We start from the raw sequence: 26,276 nt of genomic DNA on the forward strand, positions 1-26,276 counted from the left end.
TTTCTTGTGCTCTGATTCTTCTTCTATCGTGTGGGTTGTGAGGTGGATTACCAACACTATGAACCGTGGTGTCAGGGTTACTATTGAACCGCCAAAGGCCCCTGACATGGCTCATCTAACGACTTCAAACTTACATCAGTAAGTAGTAACCGGGACCAACAGCTTAACATGCCTTCCTTGTGCCTTGTGCTCCGATTAATCTGCCTATAGGCTAAGTAATAAAGCACTTTTTACATAACTTTTTGTGCCTTCTGTAGGGAGCGCTGGTAATTATAATAAAACCCCACACAAATTAATGAATGAACTGTATTACTGAGGATATTATATTAAATTACAAGATCCAAACATTGAGACGTGTTGGTTTGCTCGCGCTAGAGATGTGACTGACCATAAATGGTAGACTATTAGGTATGTCCCATACACCTTCTACTGCCGGGAATGTCCCAAAGTGGGAATATTCCCAGGAACGGCACATCACCGATCACACTTGTATCCCCGAAGGAAGGGGAAGGTCTCTTTAATACACACACATGCATACTCCATACATATTAGAACGTACATACATTCATTACACGTAAGTGTAGTTCGTGATGTTTATTATAGCATACTTATTGCAGCATTCACAATGACCTAAATATTGTCTAGGGTTGCTACTTTAAAAAGTAAGTTTTTTTATTGGCCGAATTAAAGTAAAATTAAAAAAGGTTAATAGCCCTGCATTAGGGCGCAGCAGCTCTTAGATATCATATTTTTGCTTAACCTCTTAAGACCGAGATTTCCAGACACAATAGTTAAACAATGGGGTTTGCATTTATAAAGAACATTCGGTATTAGGAGGATATAGGTTAAATGTACCAAAGTCTTGGTACAGACATTGTCATATATGTAAGGGTAGACTAGTTTACTTTTAAATACTATTTACTGATGTGAGTAATCGTTACGTGAGCCATGTCAGGGGCCTTTGGCGGGTCAATCATAACCCTGACACTAGGGTTGATGAGGCTGGTATTCCACCTCACAACCCACACGATAAGAAGAAGACACACCGTCAGGAAATGAGTAAATAGGAATTTTCTGATTTGTTAAAGGAAAATGATTTCAAACTTTTCGATTTTTTTTAACTTTCAAGGACATTGTAGCACAAATCCCTGCTTATATTGTAGACTAAATCAATAATAATAAATGTAAATATCAAAAATAAATGGAGTTTTGTGTATTATATTAAATATATGGGTGTCAGAATCATTGCTATGTTGTAAATATAAAAATATAGTTTTAAAAGTTTTAAAAACGTTTAAAAGATAACAAACATTTTAATACAATTACAAAAGAAACATCTAAATGAAAATATTAAAATGAAGTCAATAATTATCTAAAATTATTGTCGTAACCCTAAGTTTTACCTTTCTACCATAATGATTATCAGGCAGTCGAGTTTATGATACCTATCAAGATGATGATTGCTCGATTAAGACATTAAACATGCAGGTGTTACAATATATACAGGGTGTAACGGAAGGGGGGTATCAAGCCGAAAGGGGACAAAACTATACCTTATGTAGATCTTATCTGCAAAATTTCAATTAAAAAAAAACACTTTTGATATTTTTTTAAATTTCAGTTAAAAAAATATTTTAATATTTCCAGCATGTAAAAAACACGGCACAGCACTATTGAGGTCACTGTTCTTAATCCACTCAAATATTGGCACTACACAAATCTCCTAGCGCGTCCTGGTCGCCTGGTACTCGTGACGCTCGCACGGCCGCGATAGGTACGAAATTCGAGCGGGCGGCGGCTTTGGCGGCAACGTCAAAAGGAGTCGGCGGCCGATTGGAACAATCCGAGTCGGCGGCACGTCGGCGACTGTAACAAACAAGAATGACACTAAAGCATCTAATAATTGGAGTCATTTTGCTTTGACAACTATTCTCACATTATTTTATGACGTGTAAAATAAGTTAAAATTACCTACTTGTTTAGGTAAGGTATTTAATTTAATAGTAAATAGGAAAAAAAAGTGTGAGTGTGGGTAAGTAGGTAGGTAATTAATAATTAGACTTACGTTTTACAAGAAAGGTTCGAAATGTCGTCATCCCCGTTCGATGCACAGACCTGCCGCTTCATCTGTCCACAACACTTTCGAAGCAAAGTCTGGTGAGCTTTCCACTTGAACTCGGTACCATTCTCAGAATGCCACACGAGGTAAGCAGGAAATAGCTCGGGCGTACGTTGCATGTGGTAAGGTTCGCGTGGTAGTCCTTGGGTTGGCTGCACGGCTAGTACGGCTTCTTCAAACTCCGGATCACGGGTCGCCGAGCGGCCAGTCTCGGATGACGCGTGGAAAGAGCCCGTTAAATGCAGTAGGCGATTGACCATTTTCCTGAAGCAATGCAGTGAAGGCAGTTGCCTGGCTTCATCAGCTGGTCTACCTTCTATGAATCGCTGATACAAGTTCCGTGCTTCACTTAAGTTGCCATCGCCGGCACCCACACACATCATCATTTCATAATAACCTACATTACTCAAAGACACCTCGAACTATCACTGATCACAGTTCTGTACCGTCGGTGAAAAGTAATACAACTCGAGTTGTATCACTTTTGAGTTATTAGCACACACTTCATGTTCAAAAAATTCTCTTTCTTTCTGTCTAATTCTCGTAACTGTAGCTATTATAAATACGGAGATAATTTTTGTGTTTAGTGATATAAGTACTGTTTGTGAAGGATTCATGCTGTTATAACACGTGTAACATAATTCATCTTAACTTGCATCAAAGTGAAATGAAGATTTTCACTGAATATTTTGGTGTAAGTAAATGCAACTCAACATATATTAAAATACACGCAATCCTTGAATTCTCACAGTCCGTGTTTAATGATATAATTTTAGTTGTAACATCAAACACCAAATTTATTTTTTCGTGAAAAGTAATATAAATTAATATATATCAAAATATTTCAGAAAATACGATCTTAGATATCAATAACGTGTCGTGTATAATGATACATACAAGTTCGATTCCATGCGCCACCAGTGTGTATCCTAGGGAAGACATTTTGTCTAGAGCCACAGCAAACCATATCTGATCCGCATTGCGAATGGGTATAGGTTAAGTTAGTACTTCAGACCAAACCGTGTTTTTTCTCTTTCTGCTATAACCACCTTGTAGTACTTAATTACAGTACCTCAATAAGTTGTGGGTCCTGATCATGGCGTCGTTATCACCATGGCAGGGTTAGTCAAGAGGTATTTGAGATTTGTCATAACTGTCGTTAGTCTCCTTCCCTTAGCTCGAAGCATAGCTGTTTTACATAATTTTCTTGATTACATGCAGGTTAAGCGGTGGCAGATTCAACGCTGCCTTCATTGCTAAGGAGGTTGTAGACGTGAAATAATGGCTCCAAATATTATCGAGCTCCAATTAATATGCAAGCCATTCAATACAAGCTGGTTAGATCTTTTATGCAAGCGCCGGTAGTGGTATTTTTGAACCTACACAGCCGTAGATGACAGCTCGGCATCGGCAGCATCGGGATCTGCCACATCTTCTCAAGAGAAGATTACCGGTTTCTCAAACACGTTGAATGGTGTAAATTTGTCGAGCTTCCTCATTTTTATAAAGGGAATAACTGCTCTGAACTCTTGAGCACCACCAGTAATAATTTGTTTTCTGTATTTTGATTACATAAGAGAGAATTACGCACAGGACTGTGAAAAATGGAAAGAGGAAGGGGAGGCCTTTGCCCAGCAGTGGGATCTTGTAGGATAGATTAGATTTAGAATAAATAATTGGCAACACCACGGGCACAACCCCTTAATTAAACCAGGTCACAAAGTTTGTAAAAATCCAAGGAGGTATTTGAGCTTCTGAAAGGAGTTAGTTGGCTTACATAATCAATAAAAGCACGCATAATGGACCACTTGTATTTATGCGGAAAACTGAGCCCATTAAAATAACATTACATATGGGACATTCGAGTATTCATTGAGTCAAGTCAGGGGCCTATGGCGGCTCAGTTATAACCATGACACCAGGGTTGATGGGGTTGGTAATTCACCTCACAATCCACACGATAGAAGAAGAAGATGGGACATTTGCCGATACATGTTGTGCCGACCCCACCTAGAGTGAGATAAGGGCAGGAGGATGATGATGATATAGTGGGAAGTTTGCCCACTTCACAATAGTGGTCCATACGCGAGGATACGCGAAAAGTCCCCCACGTGTGCTTACGTGTAGAGTTTTGCGGAAACGAGCTCATTTAGCTTAACCATAACAGACTATGGTAAAGGTGATAAGACCTACCCTGAGGATAGCCCTGTGTAACCTATATAGGTTTGGAGGTGAACCAATGATCTTCATTTTCACTACCTATTCTCATCGTCAACATTGATTCGACTCCGTTTATCGTTCTGTCAATGTTGCGGGCTACCATTAGACCGGGAATTTTGATAATTCGAAATATCGAATTTTACTTTACTTTAGGGGATTTTGATTGTGGAATGAGTTGTGATCTTTTAAATAGTTTCAGCAAGAAAGAAGTAACACTTACCGGTTTGTGTGATTTTGGTTTAAAAGTACGTAGGTACATCACTTTTATCTCCAGGCCATACTGCCAGGCTAGCCCGAAACATTCCTAATGACCAGTCTTAATATGATTCCTCTTACCTTCATTTGTTAGGGGTGGAAATATTATCATAATTGAATTTGTAAGATTTTGACTGCAAAAATGAACCAAAAGTGGTTTTGATTAGGGGCGTAGTGACAAAATGTGTTTGTAGTGGGCAGCAGTGGTGGTTTTGACCGGTTATTTATGAGTTTTGAGAGTAAAATCATAACAAAAATATCTTATTATCGCCACCTTACACTATATATACGTGTACCATCTTCATATGTATTTATTATTAGAAATTCGTAAAAACATGTATCATTTTACACAATAAAACCGACAAAATAAGTCATGTTAAACCACTTGACACAAATTCGTTATAGTTTATCGTTTGTGTCAATTGATATAAGTTACGTTTCTTTACTTTTTAAAGAAAATAAATAGAATTTTGACTTTCTACAACATTATGAAATAAACTTTCTTCCAAGACATTTTGTTTTTTGTAGAATAAGACTGTAAAATTAATAATTGAAATATGATATATCAACGATGACTTTTTTATAGTTATGTGTGTAAAAAGGTATAAGTAGACTTGTATCAATTTACACAATATAAAAGTTGGTGTCAACTGATACATGTAATTTATTTTGATCCTCTACCATTTCTGTTTAGGTTCTAAATATAACTAAATATTAGAAAAGAAACCTTCCATCATCACCTACCGACACATCTAACTTATGTTCCATTATTCCTTATAAGTCGCGAGCTAGAACATTTTTAACTTTAAACTCGATTTTCTCAAAACTTGAATTTTGGACTTGTATTACTTTTCACCGACGGTACAGAGTTATCACAACAAATCCAAATTTCGAACTTCACTCCACAGATAGTAAACAAGCACTGACAAATAATTTGACAGTTTACTTTCGTGTGCATGTTTCTATCTCTTTCGAATGCTATCCTGGTACTTAAGGGTATGTTATTTCTTTGTGCGCAATAAAATATTTTTATGGTATTGTTTGAATGAATGAATGTATTGTATTTTATGAAAGTAGGTACGTATTTTACTTTGAACCTAGAAAAGTAAAAAAGTCGTTTATCTAATAAGGATCACCCGCGCTCACACTCTGGCACTAACACAGAATTGCCACGTTTCTTCGCAAATATCCCGCGCAATAGCAGAAGGCGAAATTAATCTGTCAATAATAAGACATACTATCACTCTGCCCGTATCCCTAATGGGGTGGGCAGAGTCACAAGAACATCCCATTAGCGGTACGAGCATGATAATTATTTATGTACCTATGTTATGATTACTTGTGGCTCTGTCTGCCCCATAAGAGATAAAGGCGTGATATTATGTATGTATGTTTGGTACGGGCATGTAGCGATACGAGCGTGTAGTGGTAAGTGAAATTCCGCTGAGACTGAAAGTCTCTGCCTACTCCAATGGGAAAAAGGCGTGATGTTATTGTTCACTGTTGGACAATACACGACTACAATTTAGGAAGGAAAAAAAATACAAAAAAAAATAATATTTTTTATCATGGTTAATGATAACTTTCCCTTAACAGCACCGCCATTTTGAATTTCGGGTGCACTAGGGCTTGCCGATCAAAAAATGACTATCGATAATCTATCCCGACCGAGAGTCGATCGATAGCAAGACTATTGATAACTCGGAAAGTGGGAACATTTTCGATTTTATTACCTAAGTGCAATACAATCGATAGTATCGTTGCGGATTAATAACAAACTATCGATAATTTTGCCCTCAGTCAGTAGTATTGCTACACTCCGATAGTATGGTTATTTTGAGTGGGCTGATTGTCTAAACTGAATTTCAATAACTCAAAAGTCCATGGATTTAGATTTTTTGAAAAGTTATTTTTTTATTTCTACCAATCAAAATCGTAGTTGAAAATGATTATGATCGATAATCGATACTGAACTATCGATAGTTTGAAACACTAGCGTGCCTTTTTCTATTCGCGAGCCCTGGCATCCTGGTACAGGGTATAAATCCCATTAACTGTCCCAATGCAATTTGCAATTCCGTGCTTCGGAAGGCACGGTTGGTCCCGGTGACTACTTACTCATGTAAGAAAGTAGTCATTACATGAGTCATGTCAGGGGCCTCTGGCGGCTCAATAGTTACCCTGAAACCAGGGTTGATGAGGTTGGTAATCCACCTCACAACCCACACGATAGAAAAAGATTTAAAAAAATACTGTTATGTGTTTTTAATTCCTTGTAGGCAATAAAGTATTATTGTATTGTACGAAAGTACTTATTTTAAGATTACTTTTACCATGTCATAGTAAAAGTAAAGTTATGTTAGGTAGGTACTTTACTTGAGAAATTAATTTTGTCTTTACTATGTTGTAAACGTAACATTAATGTCTCGTTAATAAGATACACAATCACTTGCAGTTGCTCGTATCCCTAATGGGGTGGGCAGAGCCATAAGTAATCAGAACATACTAACATAATATCACGCCCGTATCACTAAGGGGTAGGCAGTCACAACGGTACTTGAGAAATTTATTTTGCTTTTACTATGTTGTAAATCCCCAAGGAATTCTAACAAGCCTCTGACGTTGCCGGCCGCCTCAGGGAGGCACCCCGTCTGGCCAAGGTGCCGGACCCGGTAGTTGGCGGCTCCTTCACACTCCAGTAGCACATGGGCCGCTGTCTCGTCCATGCAGGTTCTGCACAGGGGCTTGTCGGTGACACCTAGTGTAAACAGATGTTTGTTGATATCACCGTGACCACACAGCTACACCTGCTACCTGCAGCTGTTACCTGTATTAGTGGAGACCTCTTCACATTTAGAATTCTTTTGGAGAGACAACTATTGATATTGGGTAGTGCCATCTTAGCCTGCCTGCATTTATTTACGGTGGTTCATAGTCTGGTGTGTTTGTTCATTCCCAAATACCCTAATACCGAACTAGCTTTATTTGCGGATGATACAGCCATCTATTCTTCGTGCCGTGGTCGAGTTATGATGACCGGAATTCTCCAACGCGCCAATGCCTTGGGCAAGTAGTTTCGCAAATGGAGAATCAAGGTAAACCCGGAGAAAAGTGCAGCGGTGTACTTTTCAAAGGGCTATTATAATACGTCACGGTCACGCTGTCAACTTAAGTCATCAAGATGTCTGGCAAGCCGATCCCTTGGGAGGAGCAAGTCAAATATCTCGGCGTAGTCTTAGATAGACGTCTTACTTTCAAGGCCCATATCAAACGTGTGCGCGATCGCGCCACGTTTGTAATGGGCCGTGTTCATTGTCTCCTTAACAAGCGTAGTAAATTATCCCTTAGGAATCTACACGACTTGCATCCGTCCGATCATGACCTATGCAGGGGTAGTTTTCGCTCACGCGAGTCTCTCTCAAATCCACCGTCTACAGGAAATACAAAATCGTTCGTGGTTCCTTCGCAATGAAAATCTGCACATTGACCTAAGTCTGCCAACCATTGCCCAATGGCTCAAATTAGTTTTTTCGATTCTGCTCCGCACCAACCAAATCCCCTGGTAGTTGCGGCTTCCGAATACATCCCGCTTAGGAACGGTACTGAATAGCATCGGCGTCCGAAGTATGTAATACGATCCCGACGACCCGATTACTCTAGCCATAGAATCAGCCAATCAGCTCGCGACAACAAACATTTCAGGACCCTGATACCGACACCGCCGGCGTGGTCGACGACTTCCCTCAATCAGCGCTTATCGCTATCGACTTACTAGGGTCGTTTAATTCTTTCAAATATTTTTCCTCTCAGACGACGCCCTGAGCCGAGGTTCGCGCCCAACTGGGCACCCTCAGGCCTGTTGTCTTAAATGTTGTACCGGGTGAGAGCCTTCAGCGCTCCCCATTTGTCCGGCCAAGTAGTTAATGTCATTTGCGGCAAATCTTCGATAAGTCACGTCAAAAAAAGGTGTGTTTGTTGGCTGCTCTCGTTCGTAGCAGCGAGCGGACCTGTCCGAATGAGATCGGCAATATCGGTTCCGGACCGATGGCTGTTACCTCCCGTTCCCCTTCTGGCCAACTCGTCCGCCGCGTCGTTACCTCTTGAATCGCTGTGTCCTTTCATCCATTGTAAAGTGAGGTGTTAGTACTTGCACACCTTAGTCAGTGATTGGTGGTAACTGTGTATGAGTAGTAGTAGTTGTTTAGGGCCTGCAAAACTCTGAAAGTATTCTAATGAAACTGTCCCGTACCTAGCTAGCCATGAACGCATTCGCCGCTAGCGTGATGCCCATTTGACCTGGATGACGGTGTTAAGGGAGCCTGATATTACGTAATCATAAAATAAAGCATACTACACAAGGAGACGAGATGCATTGTAAAGTACATTTCTTTATCAACTATTAATGTAGGTAATCGACTACATTTTTTGACAAAACTTGTACAACAAAGTGACTCTGCCCACCTCAGTAGCGCAGTAAGTGTGATATTAGATATGTGTAATTACTTGTAGCTCTGTCTGGTCCATTAGGGATAAAGCCGTGATTTATGTATGTTCACATCTTGTTCTATCCTATTGGTTGTGCGGTGGATAACCAACCTCGTCAATCCTGGTGCGAGGGTTATTATTGAGCCGCCAAATGCCCCTGACATGGCTCATGTAACGACTACTTATTACATCAGTAAGCAGTAACCGGGACCAAAGCTAATTGTTTTTTTAAATATTGTGTCTGGAAATCTTGGCCTCACAAGGATGAAACAAAACAATTTAAAAAATATTGATTAATATGGCCATCACTGGCACGTTTACCCTTTACTAGGGCAGGCATAAATAAAAGAGGTGGTAGCTGTTCACTCAAAAGTTAAATACCTTGAACAGCTGATTGCTACGTAGTGTTGTGCAAATTTGAATTTATTACATGAAGACCTGGAATTCAATTGCTCATAACTAATGCAAATATGAATTTAGGCGGCCAATACTCTCGCATGTGATTTGTAGATAGTGACAGAGTAGGCACACTTCGGGTTGATACCCCCGTTCCGTTACACCCTGTATATATATATTTTCTTTTCTTTTAATTTCTTCTGACAATTAGTGTAAGGTACAATTTACGAACATTGTTATGGAAGAACGGAGTCACCTAATACAAGCATATCTATGCTTAAAAGGTGGCTCCATACCCAGTATAAACTATGTACCGGAAGATACTGCAATAAACTTTTTTATTTTTATTATTTTTTTTATTTTAAACATACGAATTGATGACTAATGTATGAACATAATGGCTGGTCATTAAATGATCCTTTTTAAAGGATTTCATTTATTTTAAATTTCCATAAGACAGGTTACCTCCATCGCATGTGTGTATCTATATTTTAACACTATGAGGCCACGTAATCTGTTAAGTAGGTAGTCATCTGTTGATGTAAAATAGCTAAACATTTCTGTTTTGACTTTATTTTTAGATTTTATTGAGTTACTTATTTTCTTTTTGTCTTTATAAAAGAGAGAATAAGATAAATATACTATATTGAGCACAAAGAATATAAGGTACAGAAAAGTACAATATGCAAGAAACGCCGATTTTTTTATGCCTGATAGGCAAGCCTTTGACCATAATCTCACCTGATGGTAAATGATACATGGTGGGACTTGCTTGCCTAGGAAGTGTCTATTCACTCTTGCCTTGAAGAGGATAAAAATATAAACAACAGGCGGCTTTATTCCAGGTAACCTTTAGGCATAGAATAAGTACAATACGACGTATAGAACGGCAACACCAGCGGTTGAACTAGGTTTACCTCACCCCTTCGGTCTTACTTTAGTCTTCAATCGGTGGGCGTCGGACGTCGCGAGATGCGCGTGTATGAACGTCAATGTGTAGTGTCTGTGTGAAACAATTAATTATATCCTTGTAATGCTTATATTTTTAATAAATATGTGTAACGCGTATCCTATGTATATCAGAAAATAAGGTTCTGTTTCGGGTACTATCTTCTTTAGTGACGACGTTTATTGTTTTAATTATTCTTTATATATTTTTGTTCTGTAAAATTACCGTATTATGTTTGTATTATGCGGTCTACTGTCCCTCTTCTTATTAATAAAGTTAAAATTTAATTGTAAGCTATTGGTTTTCTCAATAAAAAATAAAATAAACGAGGTTTGTTTGTATGAAGTGTGCTTTAGATACAGGAAATATGTAGGATAGGAATGTTGACAATCCAAGACATACAACCCGAACCGCCGGTACTTATGTTAACGTAGCTATCCGTTTCCCGTTTCAGGCCTCTGGTGGCCCTACTGGACGGGCGCGACTGCACCGTGGAGATGCCAATCCTCAAGGACGTGGCCACAGTCGCCTTCTGCGACGCTCAGTCCACCTCCGAGATACACGAGAAGGTAATATGGTATTTTTATATTAGACACACAAATGAAGTGTTGATGTATTGTAGACAGGGTGTTAGTGACACCGTATGGAATACTGAGGGAGACATTAAGAGAACATTCCATACTTTTGCGACGGAAAATCCCCCTTGAACTCATAATTGTGTCTCTTGGAGTGGTTTGGCTTTACCTGTGCCAGGAGCTCTAGGTTTTCGACGCACCTCCAAAGGCCGCAGTCAGACGCAGTTAGACCTCCCTTCGAGCTTGGGAATCGGTGGCACTCCGCTGGGCACTACGGGCATAATCTTGCCCGGTCGCTGGGATGTCAGTCCGCAGCGGCTTGACTTTCAGCTTCACTCATCACTAATCTGCAAGGCTAGGGCCACTCTGGGCCCATAACATGCAGTAAAAAGGCGCATGTGTTATGAAAAAGAGAGCTTTATTACCTAGCCTTTAGGCAGATAGTAACAAACATGGAACATTTAAAAAAAAAACAAGTATATAAACTTCATATCAGAAAACAGCCAGTGTCCTTATTATTAATGAGTTTTTACCACAACATAAACACATTGTGAAATACAATTTTTTTCTAGAAGGCATACCTTTGGGGGAGACCCAGGATCCCAAGATACAAGGTCTACCCAGTTTGGGTTCCTGTCTTCCACACAATGTTCCAAAGTATGACGTAGATTGGATTTCGGAGATTTTTTTTGTAATGGCTACGTGTAAACATATGAAGTGTCGTGTTTCAGGTGCTGAACGAGGCGGTGGGCGCGCTGATGTGGCACACGATCATCCTGACCAAGGAAGACCTGGAGAAGTTCAAAGCTCTCAGGATCATCGTGCGCATCGGCTCCGGTGTCGACAATATTGATGTCAAAGCCGCCGGCGAACTAGGTAAATGTTTCACTGGAAACACAAAATGTATGGACGAAAAACCCAAAATCGGTTTTCGCGGATCAAATCAGTATCTGTGGTCCAGCGGTTTATTAGGCGCGATTAGGCGTCGAACTGGCAACACGGGGAAATGCGTGGTAAAAACTTGCATAAATAGAAGCTCAAAGCGAAAAAGAAGGATGGAACATCATATTTCTATTAAGTAATGACATTGTGCATGTTATCACAGTATAAACATTTTAATTTTCGCAGTAAAACCCACCAAAATTATTATTTTAAATAAGTACACCAAAACAAGTACTCCCGGTCAATCCGAGTCGCAGTATAACCTGACCGCGTACGATACTTTCTTAATTGGACACGATTTTATTGAATGTATAATATACCGCTGTGTGTATAGCGAAACAAGCGCCAAGTTTTCGCCGCATTTTTGTATCAAGCGCTGTATCTCTACGGTAGTGGTAAATCAATGATGTAACTCTATTTCGCACGGACTACTGCCAATAAATGTTGTTGAGTCACATAATATTTTCTATCACCGTACCACGGGAAATACATTTAAAGTCCGATTTTATTCACTTTTATTTCCGTGCATTTGTTGTATGTTTCACGAGCTACATTTAAGTTTATCGCCTGTTGTCGCCTTAGGTATCACCATAAGAACTTCACGTGTTTGACAACCATTGCATGGTATTGTGACACAGAAATTCAAATATATCTTTATTCAGTAGGTAACATAGTTACACTTTGGATCGTATTTTTTTTTTGACTAGGTAGTGACTTTTTAAATTCATTATTTATACAAACATACAAAATCACATAAACAAGTGTAACAAAAACCAGAAAGGTTTGTACGTACCTAAGGATCGCCATATTATCAAATTTTATCAAGACTTAGGTAGGCTAGGTACAGTCATGAGTAATATCATGTACCCACTTTAGAACCCTGCCGCACTATCAAATTTGACATTTAATGAGACTTACGGTTTAATTTGTCAAAAAAGTTAATGTGACATGGTATCAAAGTGTATACATATTAGTACTCGTGACCGTACCTACATTCAAGCTAAACTTCATATCGTCACTGAAAATCAAAATTACATAAGCGCCAATATATCCTAAAATAGTAGTCCATCTTATGATATCTATTGCTAGACATAGAAATTGTAAAAACAATGTAAACTTACGTTGACGTCACCTAAATTGGATAAATGGGTAAGTAATGATAAAAAACGATTAAAATATTTTAAACGGCTTTTTCTTGAAATGGCATTTTGGCGCTTACGTAATTTTGCCTTTTCAGTGACGATATGATGAACCGTATATTATGTATAATACAATATGGCCTTAAGGCCCGAAATCCAAATCACTTTTAACTATTTTGTCTGGAAATCTGTATAAAACTTGTATAGGGGGCCTAAAGATATAGGTCGCCCTTACATTGAATTGTTCTTGTTAGGGAATGGTAATTGTTAGGTTATGTTGCCACGGGGTGGAGTGTTAGGTGAAGTAAGTAAAAGTGTCCGTCTCCGTGACGAGTGTTTATTGCACTGATCTAATATTACAATTGTATGCGTGACGTCATAGTGAAATCAATTCTAATACTTACATACTTGGTAAATATATGTCTAAATGTTCAGTTTGCCTGTACAAAACTAGTTCTAACATAATGTATGTATATGTTTCCAGGGATAGCAGTATGTAACGTGCCGGGTTACGGCGTGGAAGAGGTGGCGGACACGACGATGTGTCTCATATTGAACCTGTACCGGCGGACCTACTGGCTCGCCAACATGGTGCGCGAGGGGAAGAAGTTCACAGGTACAATACACCATCTCCCTAGCGCTATCCCATTTCTCACGGGGTCACGGGGGAGAACAAACTCAAATTCAAAAATATCTTTATTCAGTAGGTAACATAGTTACACTTTGAATAGTCAATTTTCACATAACGAATGTCCCATCCGCCTAAAATTACTGCAGCTTCTCACAACCTGTATAGTCGAGGAAAGGATCTGCAAGAAATAACCTCAGGGCCCTAGACGTTCTTTAAAAACATAGTCGACTTGAGGCTTGGGATGAGTGGATCTTGCAGGTGCAACTCACCTGCAGGACCTCCTGGTCTGGTGGCATTCTCAACCAATTCACAAAGTTTGACAAGTCCGGTTTCTTGATACAGAATTGACTGCCTGTCTGATCTTCCAAACTTCCAACCCGCGAAGGGAAAACCAGCCCGATACAGGTTAGGTTACATAGCTCCGAAGCGCATTTCTGAGGATCGTGGGTTTCTCACGGTGTGTTGGACCTCACGTTGAAAGTGACGTATTAATACAACTGGGCTTTCACGGCTCAAATACACCGTACAATACACTAAATAAGCATTAATAAATAAGCGGACTTGGTTAGCGTCGGTCTTCTACCCGCCACATCATTACTAATTTAAGAGCCACGCTCTTGTCGCTGTAGCATTCTTTATTCTTGTCTATCAAAGGCCAATTCTCTGACTTCTTTATAAAACACGTCGTTCACCTTCTCTTTAATTTGTTCCATGTAAGCTCTTCTTGGTCTTCCCCTTCCTCTCTTCCCTTCTATAATGTTTTTAATAACAACATGTCTTAATCATCTTGCCTCTTCTATCCTTAATAACTCTCAATGTGTGTCTCCTTCTAGCATTTCCTATTTAGTAATCCTTTCTGTCCAACTTATTCTTATTATCTGCCTGTATATGACCCCATCTAAGAACAATAAATCCTGCGTCGTGACATCTGTTATTATTAGTTATGATCCAGTTTATTTACGTAGGTGAATAGGTTTAACCGCTGCTTATTTTTCTTATTAAGTGACTAATGTAAACTTGTGCCCCCCAGGGCCGGAGCAGGTCCGCGAGGCGGCGGCGGGCTGCGCCCGCATCCGCGGCGACACGCTCGGCATCGTGGGGCTCGGCCGCATCGGCTCCGCCGTCGCGCTGCGGGCCAAGGCCTTCGGCTTCAACGTCATCTTCTACGACCCCTACCTGCCCGACGGCATAGAGAAGTCGCTGGGGCTAACGAGGGTCTACACGCTGCAGGTAAACATAACACCACATAAACAATAAATTAGTCGACATCATATAACCATAGAATAAGGAATAATACTAAGTATAGAACGACAATTCCGCTCCCCACCAGCATCTGAGCTAGGTTTACTTCAAACAACTGGGACCGACTGCTTAACGTGCCCACCAAAGCGCGGATCATGTCTTACTTTAGGGCAATCGGGCAATCAACCCGCAATGTCCTAATCAAACCAGGGATCACAAAGTGATTGTTGTGATTATGTCCCCACCGGTATTCGAATCCGGGACCTCCGAATCGTGGGACTCCGAACCAACGATCAACCACTGGATCACAGAGTTTTGTTCGTTTGAGTAAACCCGTGACACAGGCGACATCGCACAGACTCACGCCGCTACTGCTGTTGGTGTGCTGAAGCCTTTATATAACCAGCCTTCGCAGCATGGCAACCGCGGGCGTGGTGCGAATCACATCGATGTCTTCGGCCAATAGCCGTGCGACGTCTATCTACGTAGATAGCATTCGCTGTGTCTATTGGTGGAAGCCCTCTTTGCCGTGCAAACCCTGCCGATGTGTTTAACGTTTAATGTTGTTATGTTTCAGGACCTCCTATTCCAGAGTGACTGCGTGTCATTGCACTGCAGCTTAAACGAGCACAATCACCACCTCATCAATGAATTTACTATCAAACAGATGCGCCCAGGTACATACCGCGTTTACAATACATTCATAGCAATAACTTAATTTCTGACATTGAAAGGTAGTAGTGTAATAGTTTGATAAATGAGCGTTGTAGCATAGAATAAGGAATAATACTACGTATAGAACGGCAACTCCCCGCCCCGCGCTTAATTCGTATCGTTCGCCGACTTCACCCCCTCTGGGCCTTACTTTAGTCATAAATGTGTTATACTTTATTCTACGTCCAAAGGCAATTCCCGTCTATAATTTCTCTGAGGACCCTGCCCACCGCATTAAGGATTGAGGGTTGTATGTATATATCATTATCACTAATTTAAGAGCCAACCCGGACAACCCTGAGCGAACCCTGTGACAAATGGGATAATGATGATGACTAATTTAAGAGCCACACTCTTGTCGGTGCAGCATTCTCCATGCTACTTTTTAGGGAAAAATAGGGCGGTGGTTTCCTTGCTTTCCGCTCTGTCGCGTACTCTGTCTGACGCGAGTGGGATGGCGTAGGCTATTTTAAAGTCGTACTAGGACCGTCGGCCGTATGTATAGTCACTTCAATAACGATATTTCCGCCTTTCTATAGAAATGTTTACATTCCACGGGCATTGTTTGAGGATAACAAACAAACAAATTATTATAATAAAGGCTTACGTATTTCCCTGTCCTGTCTTCAGTACTTTAGCGATCTTATTACGTAAGGTCCAGTGTAGGACGTAGATTTAGAAATTCAGGAAGTTCAATCAAATTAACATCATAGTGAAGATTAACCCTGACACCAGGGTTGAGGTCTTTCACCTCGCGACCCACACGAGATAAGAAAAGTGAAAATTGGCTTATATTGTGTCTAGTATCGCTAGTGTCGATTGCAGTTCGAATTTCAAACTAGACAAACGCAAAAACTTACCCCGGACACTTCATACAAAAATCTTATTGTTACCGTGTTCCACCTAACAAGTAATTGGGTAGTTTCCTAGATCAAAGATAAATTATGAAATTCTGATTACTGAATAAAGACAGATCTAAAGGTGACAAAAAAGTTATCTTTTTACATTTAACCTATTTATGAATTTTAATAAAGAAGAATGTAATAATAAGTGCGACATTTTAAGACGTTTTTTTTGTGTGAAAAAGCATGTCCATGTGACGTCATTTCTATGACGTCCCAGGTTGCTTTTTCATACAAATTCCATAGTAATTTCGCGTGCGTGTGTTTCGTGTGTTTATGTTTAGTAAAAAGTAACTGATTTGACTAGTTGGAAACTACCCTATTGCAAGTGAGATACAATCCACGCGTGTTCCTTCTTAACGGTTTATGGCCATTAAAGACTAAAGTAATACCCAGAAGGAGTGAGGTCAGCGCCCTATACGAATTGGTGCGGGGCGAAGATTTACCGTTCTATACCAGTGCTATTCCTTATTCTATGGCAAAAGTGTTATAAGTAAAAAGTGAATAAATACAATCTCAAACAAATCTGCAAGAAGAAACGTCAAGTAAAAGGAAGAACTCAATATGGCGACGACAGACGAAGTAGTGGATTGGATCAAAAAGCACAAATGCATCTTATTTCTTGTTGCGATGTTTATATTTGTTGCTTTAGTCCGTCTAGGTGCGTTCCTACTTAATACACACATTTAAATGTGCATATATATCACACATGCATATTATGTATGAGGTCCAGGTTCGATTTCCGACGGGGACATTTTCAAAATCACTTTGTTTGGTAAGAAGATTGTAAGCTTGAATCAACTGATTTTTAGCTATGTTTGGTGGAAATGGGTTCAGGTCTTCAAGGTCATCAGGTCGTTTGTTAAGTGTGATAGGAATGTTACAAGCTCTGTTTGCTTGCAAGCATATGTGGGATAGCATTTTTAACCTTTTGTTATAATAATTGAGTACTTTTTTTTGGTCGGGGGTTTTTTAAATTTTTAATTTATTCATTTTATTCAAGTTATTAATCATTGATGGTTGATGTTGTTTGCAGGCGCGTTCCTAGTGAACACGGCGCGCGGTGGGCTGGTGGACGACGAGGGGCTCGCTGCGGCGCTCAAGCAGGGCCGCATCCGCGCCGCCGCGCTCGACGTGCATGAGAACGAGCCCTTTAACGTGTTCCAGGTGACCACCACACACGTACCATACGCCGCTGCATGTGCACCACAAAACTATGGGACCAAAAACTCCGAATCTTAGTCACGTCCACCCCTTACGAGCCCTGAAACGTGTTCCAGATGACACACACACCATTTCATGTGAACCACAAAACCATGGAACAAACCAGAATCCTACTCAACCCAAGAACAAGGCTTATAGAGAGAATGCCAGTTCGATTTGTAATTATAACAAGAACTTTTTTAATTATTATGAATCTATGAAAGCGCTGTTCGGACAACGGATTGCGTACCTCCACGGTAATTACGTCGTAACGCCACAGCTTCGAATCTCGACTCTGGCTTTAAACCACTGAATTCGACTTTGAATTTGAATTCCAGTTTGGATCATAGTTAATGAAATGAATGTCATGTGGTTTCACAGGATTTGTGTCCGGTAAATGGCAATAGGCTCGCCCCGTACATGGGACATAAATATAGGTGGCGAGAAGCTGGTGTATATAATCCATAGGCGGCGGTGACTACTGCCTCTTCGCCGTCCAAGTCCGTTTCTGTTACGGAGAATTTTAAATGTTGTAACATTATGCTTCCCTCCCCAGGGCCCGCTAAAGGAGGCGCCGAACGTGCTATGCACGCCGCACGCGGCGTTCTACTCGGACGCGTCGGCGCAGGAGCTGCGCGAGATGGCCGCCTCCGAGATCCGCCGCGCCATCGTCGGGCGCATACCCGACTGTCTACGGAACTGCGTTAACAAGGTATTGTACACATAATAACGTTATGCGCGTAGGATAAACAATGATACTACGTATAGAACGGCAACTCACCGCTCGTATCGTATCAGGTTTATCGATCGGTCTGGATCGGTATGTGAATTTCCGTGGTCCCTGCCTACCCCAGCGGGAAATAGGTGTGATCTTATATATGTATGTCCTGATGAATGGAAGAGGAATACACGTTGTGCCGACCTCACAAAGAGTGGTATAGGGCCAGGAGGATGTTGTACTCCGGTTGACTAGCAGTGGGACGTATATAAGCTGCTTGTGTTAGGAATGATATGCACAGTCATGAGCATTATCATGTACCCACTTTAGAACCCTGTCGCACTATCATATTTGACATTTAATGAGACTTACGGTTTAATTTGTCAAAGTTAATGTGACATGGTATCAAAGTGCACACATATTAGTACTCGCGACCGTACTTTTGAATATGTAAAATAAAGTATTATATATGTTTGTCTGTGTACTAATGGTCCACGTGTCCCAGGACTACTTCCTGCCGTCGGCGGCGCCGGTGCTGGCCCCGCCCGCCGCGCCGCTGCCCACGCCGCAGCCGCCGCCCAGCACCTACAGCGAAGGTACATACCACACAACACACACTCTCATATGTAAAACAAGTGTATCACGGCCCTCAATTTTCATCGTCGCTTTATTAAAATCATGCAAGCGCCTTTCAGAAGAACATACGGATGCGATTTTTGTTAGCATAACTAATAGACAAGCTATGGTCGACTTTTATCCGGAATGTAATTAGAACAATATCCTTTCTGTTGAAATAGCATCATAATGTGATTTTACAAAAGGCGCTTATGTGATTTTCACTATAAGATTATTTATTGTAATAGCTACGTCTATTGTAGGCAATGGACATTGTGATAGTTCTTCTAATATACTTGTCTGGGTATGGAGCATGTTCCACCACAATGCATGCTCCAAGGAGAATTAGTAGGTGAAGGTGTTTTATGGTTAATAGCCGGGACCAATTGCTGAGGGTCAGCGTATATCGCCGCGTACGGTAGAGCAAATGGAATCTTATATTAGCAACGAACGCTTTCACGCGCTCTTTATTGCTTCGCGGTCCAATATACCGCCTCACCTCTGTGCACGAAATCATCTTACTTTTCCGGACTACCACACCTGATTGTCCAAAACGGATTGGTTGTTGATGCCGATTCGCCATTCAGTCTGCAATGTCCTACCCAAACAAACCCTCTACCAATTGACTGAGGAGAGGTGCTGTGCTTAGCAGTGGGACGCATATAGACTGTTTACGTTATGTTATGCTCGTCTGGATCAATAATGTGCTGTTCCTGGGAATATTTCCACTATGGTTATATTCTCGGTAGTAAAAATTCGTAAACGTTATGTAAAAAGAGCTTTATTATCTAGCCTTTAGGCAGGTACGATCAGAGTACAAGAAAGAATAATTTAAAAAAAAATTGCAGCCTGTATCCTTTCTATCAAAGAGGGGTTACAACAGGAATATTCCCCCTTTGGTAACGTTTTCGGGAACAGCATATCACTAGTCTGGATGATTGAAAACTAGACAGAGGATTCCCAAAGTTGATGCAGTAGTGTACAGCATATACTAGGTTATACAGGTTGTGAGACGTTTGTTACGTAAAAATTGAGTATTCAAAGTGTTAAAGATATTTTGGAACTTGTGTGATGTAACGCGTGTGCGTGCGGCAGGCATGAACGGCGGGTACTACGGCAGCGGCGGCGGGGCGCAGGCCGCTCACTCCACCACGGCGGTGCATGAGCCGCCCGCGCTGCCGCCGCAACCGCAGCCGCAGCCGCCGCCGCAGCAGCCGCCCATCACTCTGGTAACACGCCACACACCACACACTACACCTACACACACCACAACGTTAACATAACATCATTCTACCATCATTAATTTAAAGAGCTACGCTCTTGTCGGTGTAACATTCTCCATTCTTGTCTATCAAGGGCCCATCCTTTAACTTCCTTAAAAGACACGACATTCACCTTCTCTTTAATCTGTTCCATGTAAGCTCTTCTTGGTATTCCCCTTCCTCTCTTTTCTTGTAGCTTCTTCTATGATGTTTTCAATAAATTCGTCGTGTCTTATTAAGTGTCCAATCATCTTACCTCTTCTGTCCTCATAAAATATATAAAAGACACAAAATGCCTAAAGTAGGATTGCGTTCAGCCTCCTTCTACGGCCGACCGCAGCAGGGATGATAGCACTTTTATTATCTCTACGACAGCCAATAGAAAAGTAGGCAAGCCAAGGAGTAAAAGTAACGGCTGAATGTGAATACAGCTGCAGTAATCATTGCGCTAACTTACCGGGTGAGAGCCCTCCGCGCTCCCCATTTGTTCAGCCAAATAGTTAATGCCATTTGCGCTAAATTGCATTAACCCTATTTTCACCCTGTAACACACCCACACTGGCAAAAATATTCGTCATCGAGTAACACTTCGATTGACATCCTCAGTGGCGTAATTGAAGGACATAGTTAGCAATGATTTCATTGAAAGACAGTGTCGTCACTGAAGGACATAAAGGAGTATAGTGACCACAGTAAGAGGCATTGTGACGTCACTGAGGGACATTGTGCTGAAGGATATTCTAACTAAAATATTCTATCAAGTTCATATTATACATTGTTTTAAGTCTACGCAGTTATTATCATAATTAAAACACATGATACCGGGTTTTTACCGCGTTTAAAGTAGGGATATGAGACTCCCGATATTTCGACGCTGTTGCAAGTGCCATGATCACGGGATGCAAAGCGGCAAAGAAAGAGGGTAGACAGATATGTCTGCCCGTAGAAAATTATGGATCTACCTACTCCACTCCCATCTCATCAGTCATCCCGTGATCATGGCACTTGTAACAGTGTCGAAATATCGGGAGTCTCATATCCCTACTTTAAACGCTGTTAGAAACCGTTATTATGTGTTTTAATTAAGTGTCATATTAATTAAATTATGATATATTTTTCTTCGCTGTTTAGTTCAGCGACGTCCCGGTCCGTCAATGACACAGTCAACCAGTAAACAACTGTTATTCGATGTTATGATGACGTACCTACATGCAGTTTGTTATGTTAAAGGTGTTGGGACCCTTGCTCAGCAAAAATAGATGGCGTAAGTGTAGCGGTGATCGAAATTATAGTTTTTTTTTGTCATAGATAAAGTAAACTAAATGAGCTCTACACATTTTTGCCACTACTTGGTCTCAAGAACCTACAAACAATAAAAAATATTATAAATCTTTCCTATTTTCTTCAGGTTTACTTTGGGTCTGCCAGCAGTGGGCGTCGTACGGCTGATGATGATGATATATATACACAAATAAACCTTTACAAAACTGCTTTTATATGTAGTTTCTAATAATAAGTTATAAAAATAACATTTAAGTAGGAAGTTGACAATAACTTCAGACCCAGAGTAAACCTAAATAGAAAACGTTTATAATTTTTTTTTATTGTATGTAGGTTCTCTAGACCTTCAAGTAGTGGCAAAAAGGTGTAGAGCTCATTTAGCCTAGTTTATCTATGATAAAAATAATAATTTCGATCACCGAATGGCATGGCTACACTTACGCCATCTATTGTGTCGAGCTAGGGTCCCAACACCCTTAACTTTTAGATATAATTTTACAACTTGCAATTTTTCCTTTCCAGCCAATAAACACGTCGGAGCCGGCGAACCACCAGCTGCCCAAGCAGGAGAGCTCTGACGTCCACTAGACTACGCTACGTTACAGTACCGTCGCCACCCGTCACGTCACCAGACAAACAATAGTTTTATCCTTCCATCGCAACTATGTCATAAGTACTTGTAAGCCAACGAGTCAATACAAATGTGCCGCGCAGTTTGCATTGAGACGCTCCAGCGGCGAGGACTGATGACGTCACGACACTCGATATACCCTGTGATGTGATCCGCGCGAGCTGACGTAGCCAGGAGTCCAAGGTTGCATACTAAGCGTCTAGTCGATTCGCAGGATATACTTCGATTCGCAGGATATACTTGCTATAAGTGGCTATAACCCTGTTAAACGTAATATGATTAAAATGCTGCACGACAGAGATGTAGTAAATCGCCTAGCACAATAGACATATCTCTCGTCTCATTCGCACCATTGGTGTTTTAAAGGGCCCGATTGGCCACTGCGCTGAGATCTATTGTGACCAAATCCCTAAGGAGTCCTCCAGACCAATCCGTTTGATGAGATCCACTGTTTTTTTGGGAGGACGATTATATGATACCCTGTGGGTCCATTATATGGCCCCCCAGTGCCCAGCTTCTGTGCATGAGAGCCTCACAGCTGCACAGCAGGTGTAAAGGCATCTCATCTTGCTTTAAACAATCTGCATAAAGGGGAGTCATTTAGCTCCATTCTATGTAGGTGCTTGTTGAGTCTGCAGTGACATGTGAGGGCCCTTATTAGGTTTAGAACCTTCCTTAGCAAGAGTAAGAACCGGTAACGTTATACAGGTTAATAATACGAAAGAGGCGAGAGATATGTCGTTCTAATTATATTCCGTTACAGGCTATGCGTTTCAGAGCAATACGTCTGGTCCGTACGAGCTGCCGGTGTGGACAGACTTGAAACTTTGAGGATCGGGGGTTAAAATGACCAATAAAACCAATTCATCCAAAAAACAATATTCCAATTTGACATTTGCGCATATATAGTAATGTGCGCAATGCCGAGTAATGTCAAATAGCAACGTTGCTTTTATAATTGAATAGCTTTTATGTGGTCTTTATAAACCAGCAGACAACTTGCAGCCACTGTTGATACGAAATCCTAATATGGATATGATGAACCTTATGGTGATAGGCGTAAGAGAGGAAAACATCTTTTTGGAACGCGGATTGCACGCAAACACAAGTAAATGACAGTTGAGGTAAATCAACAGCAAGGCATGTCAAGGGACTTAACAGCTGTCGATGACTGGGTGCATATATTATACACCTCAGCCTATCCCTTTGAGGATACAGGCGTGATGCATGTAATACGTAACTCGTTTTATAATTGAGTATTTTGATGCGAACAGTCCGTACGAACCATACTCATTGCTCTGGACTGGTTCCAGCAATATCCTATGGCTGCAACAATGAAAGCGCAGGCGCATGCGAGTTAGTAATTCCCTTTTTTGCATCACGCTCTCGATTACTATCAGCGTTCGTCGTATCAACAAAGATCTAATTACGTAGTTTCGAAGGTCCCCCCCATAAACATGGTAAAGAATGCACGGGCGCTATGTTGGTTCACGTGTCGCCTCGAAAGTGTGACTGCAAGTTGTCTCCTGTGGCTCTGCCCACTTCATTATGGATTATGGGCGTGTGTTGTCTGTGATTAAGCAAGTATATGCGCACGATTCTTTCTATAATTACAAACGGTTAATAGGGTAGTTGACAAGTTTCAAAAACTAGGTTTTCATCATAGTTCCAAAATAGACATAAATTGATAGCCAAATGTGAAAACAGAATCGAAATTCGTTGAAATGTGAAATAGTTATAGCCATCCGAAATCAAAGAGAAAGAAATGTTAATAGGAATGCATGATATCATGTTCAGGAGTTCAAGCTACAATCAGCTACAAATGCCGTTTTGCTATAAAGTAAAAACTTTAAAATATCCGGCGTTGGATGAGATATTGAAAAACAGATTTCAGATTTATCTTTAGCATGTTCGCGAGTTGATGATAATAAAATAACACCAGTCAAGTACCCTTCTAGTGCGCGCTTTCATTGTTAGGCCTCCTAACTAGTTACACATTAGATCGGGACCTCGGATTAGGTGGTCAAAAAAATATAAAAATGTACAAATAAAAATGACATGATTATCAAAATTGAAAATATACTATTGTACCTACGATGATAAATAAATTAATTAATTTACGTACAGTCAGAAAGCTCGATTATTTTTGTAACTGTAGTCTGTTGATGACGTCACAGCAACCGTTGTCCTGTATCGATGATGTCACAGTTCTCGTGTGAAAGCGGAACAAGTATGATATAATACCGGCCCGTACAGTCTCCTTTATTTGCGAGAATAGGGCCGTGGATAACCTCTGTTTTGGCAGAGCATTATGGGCTTCAACTTATTGCCAAGAGTAAGTTTATAAAGTGCCCGAGTTCCTAATGATTTTATCTAATGTTTGGATAGACTCTTGACATGTTTGGAGTGCGGTTCTCCTTGAATAGATCGCTCCAATCAAATACTTAATTTGAGCTTACGTCGGATAAGTACATTCGTAGCGATAGTGTTGATATAAAGATAATGATTGTGGGATGACATTGATTATTTGATATAATAAATGAACGTTATAATGTTACAAGTATATGTTTACGAATGAAATTAAGGAATATAAAATAATACATTTATGTTTAAACCGTCTCAGTGCAAACGTCGCGCGGATAATTGAAGTGAGCGAATAGTTGATTCTGTGTTTGTATTCGGTAAGTTGGGACAGCTATATATAAATAAATATGTTGCTGTTATGTGTTATGCGTGAGGACCTATGGGGGATGTGTGTATGTAAAGAGGGAGGGATGAAGTGATGTGAAGTCGTGCGAGTGGGCAGGGAACGCGGTACTAGAGTACTGAGAGATGTAGAGGACGCGGTACTAGCAGTACAACTGGTACTAGCGGTGCAACTGGTACTAGCGGTGCAACTGGTACTAGCGGTGCAACTGGTACTAGCGGTACAACTGGTACTAGCGGTGCAACTGGTACTAGCGGTACAATTGGTACTAGCGGTGCAACTGGTACTAGCGGTACAATTGGTACTAGCGGTGCAACTGGTACTAGCGGTGCAACTGGTACTAGCGGTGCAACTGGTACTAGCGGTACAACTGGTACTAGCGATGCAACTGGTACTAGCGGTACAACTGGTACTAGCGGTGCAACTGGTACTAGCGGTACAATTGGTACTAGCGGTGCAACTGGTACTAGCGGTACAATTGGTACTAGCGGTGCAACTGGTACTAGCGGTGCAACTGGTACTAGCGGTGCAACTGGTACTAGCGGTACAACTGGTACTAGCGATGCAACTGGTACTAGCGGTACAACTGGTACTAGCGATGCAACTGGTACTAGCGGTACAACTGGTACTAGCGGTGCAACTGGTACTAGCGGTACAACTGGTACTAGTTGTGCAACTGGTACTAGCGGTACAACTGGTACTAGCGATGCAACTGGTACTAGCGGCCGCGAGGTAGAGCGATCCGAGCGTACAGCATTTGTAAGCATTTCCCGCCCCCCCGGCTCCGACCGTGCATTCTCACTCTTATTTTTAAGTATCAAACGACTGTAGAATTTTATCATCACACTTTATTAACGAGAAGACAGGTCTCCGTGATTTTTTTTATTTGAAATGTACAAAATCATGCTTCATTTGATATTTTTTTCTAAATAGAGTTTAAGTGAGGACTTTGTACATGAACACCGAGAATAGTACGCTGTAGGGCAGAACCCACAACCACCTGTTTGAAAATCGTGAGAATTGGTATTTAAAATTAGTATTTACTTACAGTTTAGTTTAATGACAAAAACAATGTGTATATTTTATGAAAAGTGAAAAAGTTCTTAAATAAAACTATTGTTTTCGGATTAATTACTCTGGTGTTTTATTTTCAATGATTACCCTAAACTGAACAAAACAAGAATAATAGCATGATTAACAATAAATACGCAAAACTTAACTGACGAACACTACTAGAAATCTAGGTAACTAGATTATAATACAATCTGTTTATTCTTTCCACCATCAAAA

The 26,276-nt window shown here is 40.8% G+C and overlaps 2 protein-coding genes across 14 annotated transcripts in view; one reads left to right on the plus strand and one right to left on the minus strand.

Annotated features, from left to right (window-relative positions):
• Positions 1 to 26,120, plus strand: part of LOC126377113 (C-terminal-binding protein) — a 144,999-nt gene extending 118,879 nt beyond the window's left edge. For 4 of the 13 annotated variants that reach the window (XM_050024775.1, XM_050024779.1, XM_050024781.1 and 1 more), the window contains exons 5-15: positions 10,879 to 10,993; positions 11,731 to 11,875; positions 13,565 to 13,696; positions 14,742 to 14,941; positions 15,531 to 15,630; positions 17,606 to 17,736; positions 18,329 to 18,484; positions 18,996 to 19,086; positions 20,201 to 20,334; positions 22,171 to 25,350; positions 25,719 to 26,120. In XM_050024775.1, the coding sequence (XP_049880732.1) occupies positions 10,879 to 10,993; positions 11,731 to 11,875; positions 13,565 to 13,696; positions 14,742 to 14,941; positions 15,531 to 15,630; positions 17,606 to 17,736; positions 18,329 to 18,484; positions 18,996 to 19,086; positions 20,201 to 20,334; positions 22,171 to 22,236 (1,270 nt within the window). In that variant the 3' untranslated portion in view covers positions 22,237 to 25,350; positions 25,719 to 26,120. Of the gene's footprint in view, positions 1 to 10,858; positions 10,994 to 11,730; positions 11,876 to 13,564; positions 13,697 to 14,741; positions 14,942 to 15,530; positions 15,631 to 17,605; positions 17,737 to 18,328; positions 18,485 to 18,995; positions 19,087 to 20,200; positions 20,335 to 22,170; positions 25,351 to 25,718 lie in introns of all 13 variants that reach the window. The other 9 variants (XM_050024777.1, XM_050024784.1, XM_050024783.1 and 6 more) reach the window with 9 other exon arrangements.
• LOC126376933 (cilia- and flagella-associated protein 58-like) overlaps positions 23,037 to 26,276 on the minus strand; it is a 45,025-nt gene continuing 41,785 nt past the window's right edge. Inside the window, exon 20 of the mRNA XM_050024480.1 lies at positions 23,037 to 23,097. Coding sequence (XP_049880437.1) covers positions 23,037 to 23,097 — 61 coding nt within the window. The remainder of the gene's footprint in view (positions 23,098 to 26,276) is intronic.

Source organism: Pectinophora gossypiella, chromosome 22, assembly GCF_024362695.1.
Source record: "Pectinophora gossypiella chromosome 22, ilPecGoss1.1, whole genome shotgun sequence".
Taxonomy (NCBI): Eukaryota; Metazoa; Arthropoda; class Insecta; order Lepidoptera; family Gelechiidae; genus Pectinophora; species Pectinophora gossypiella.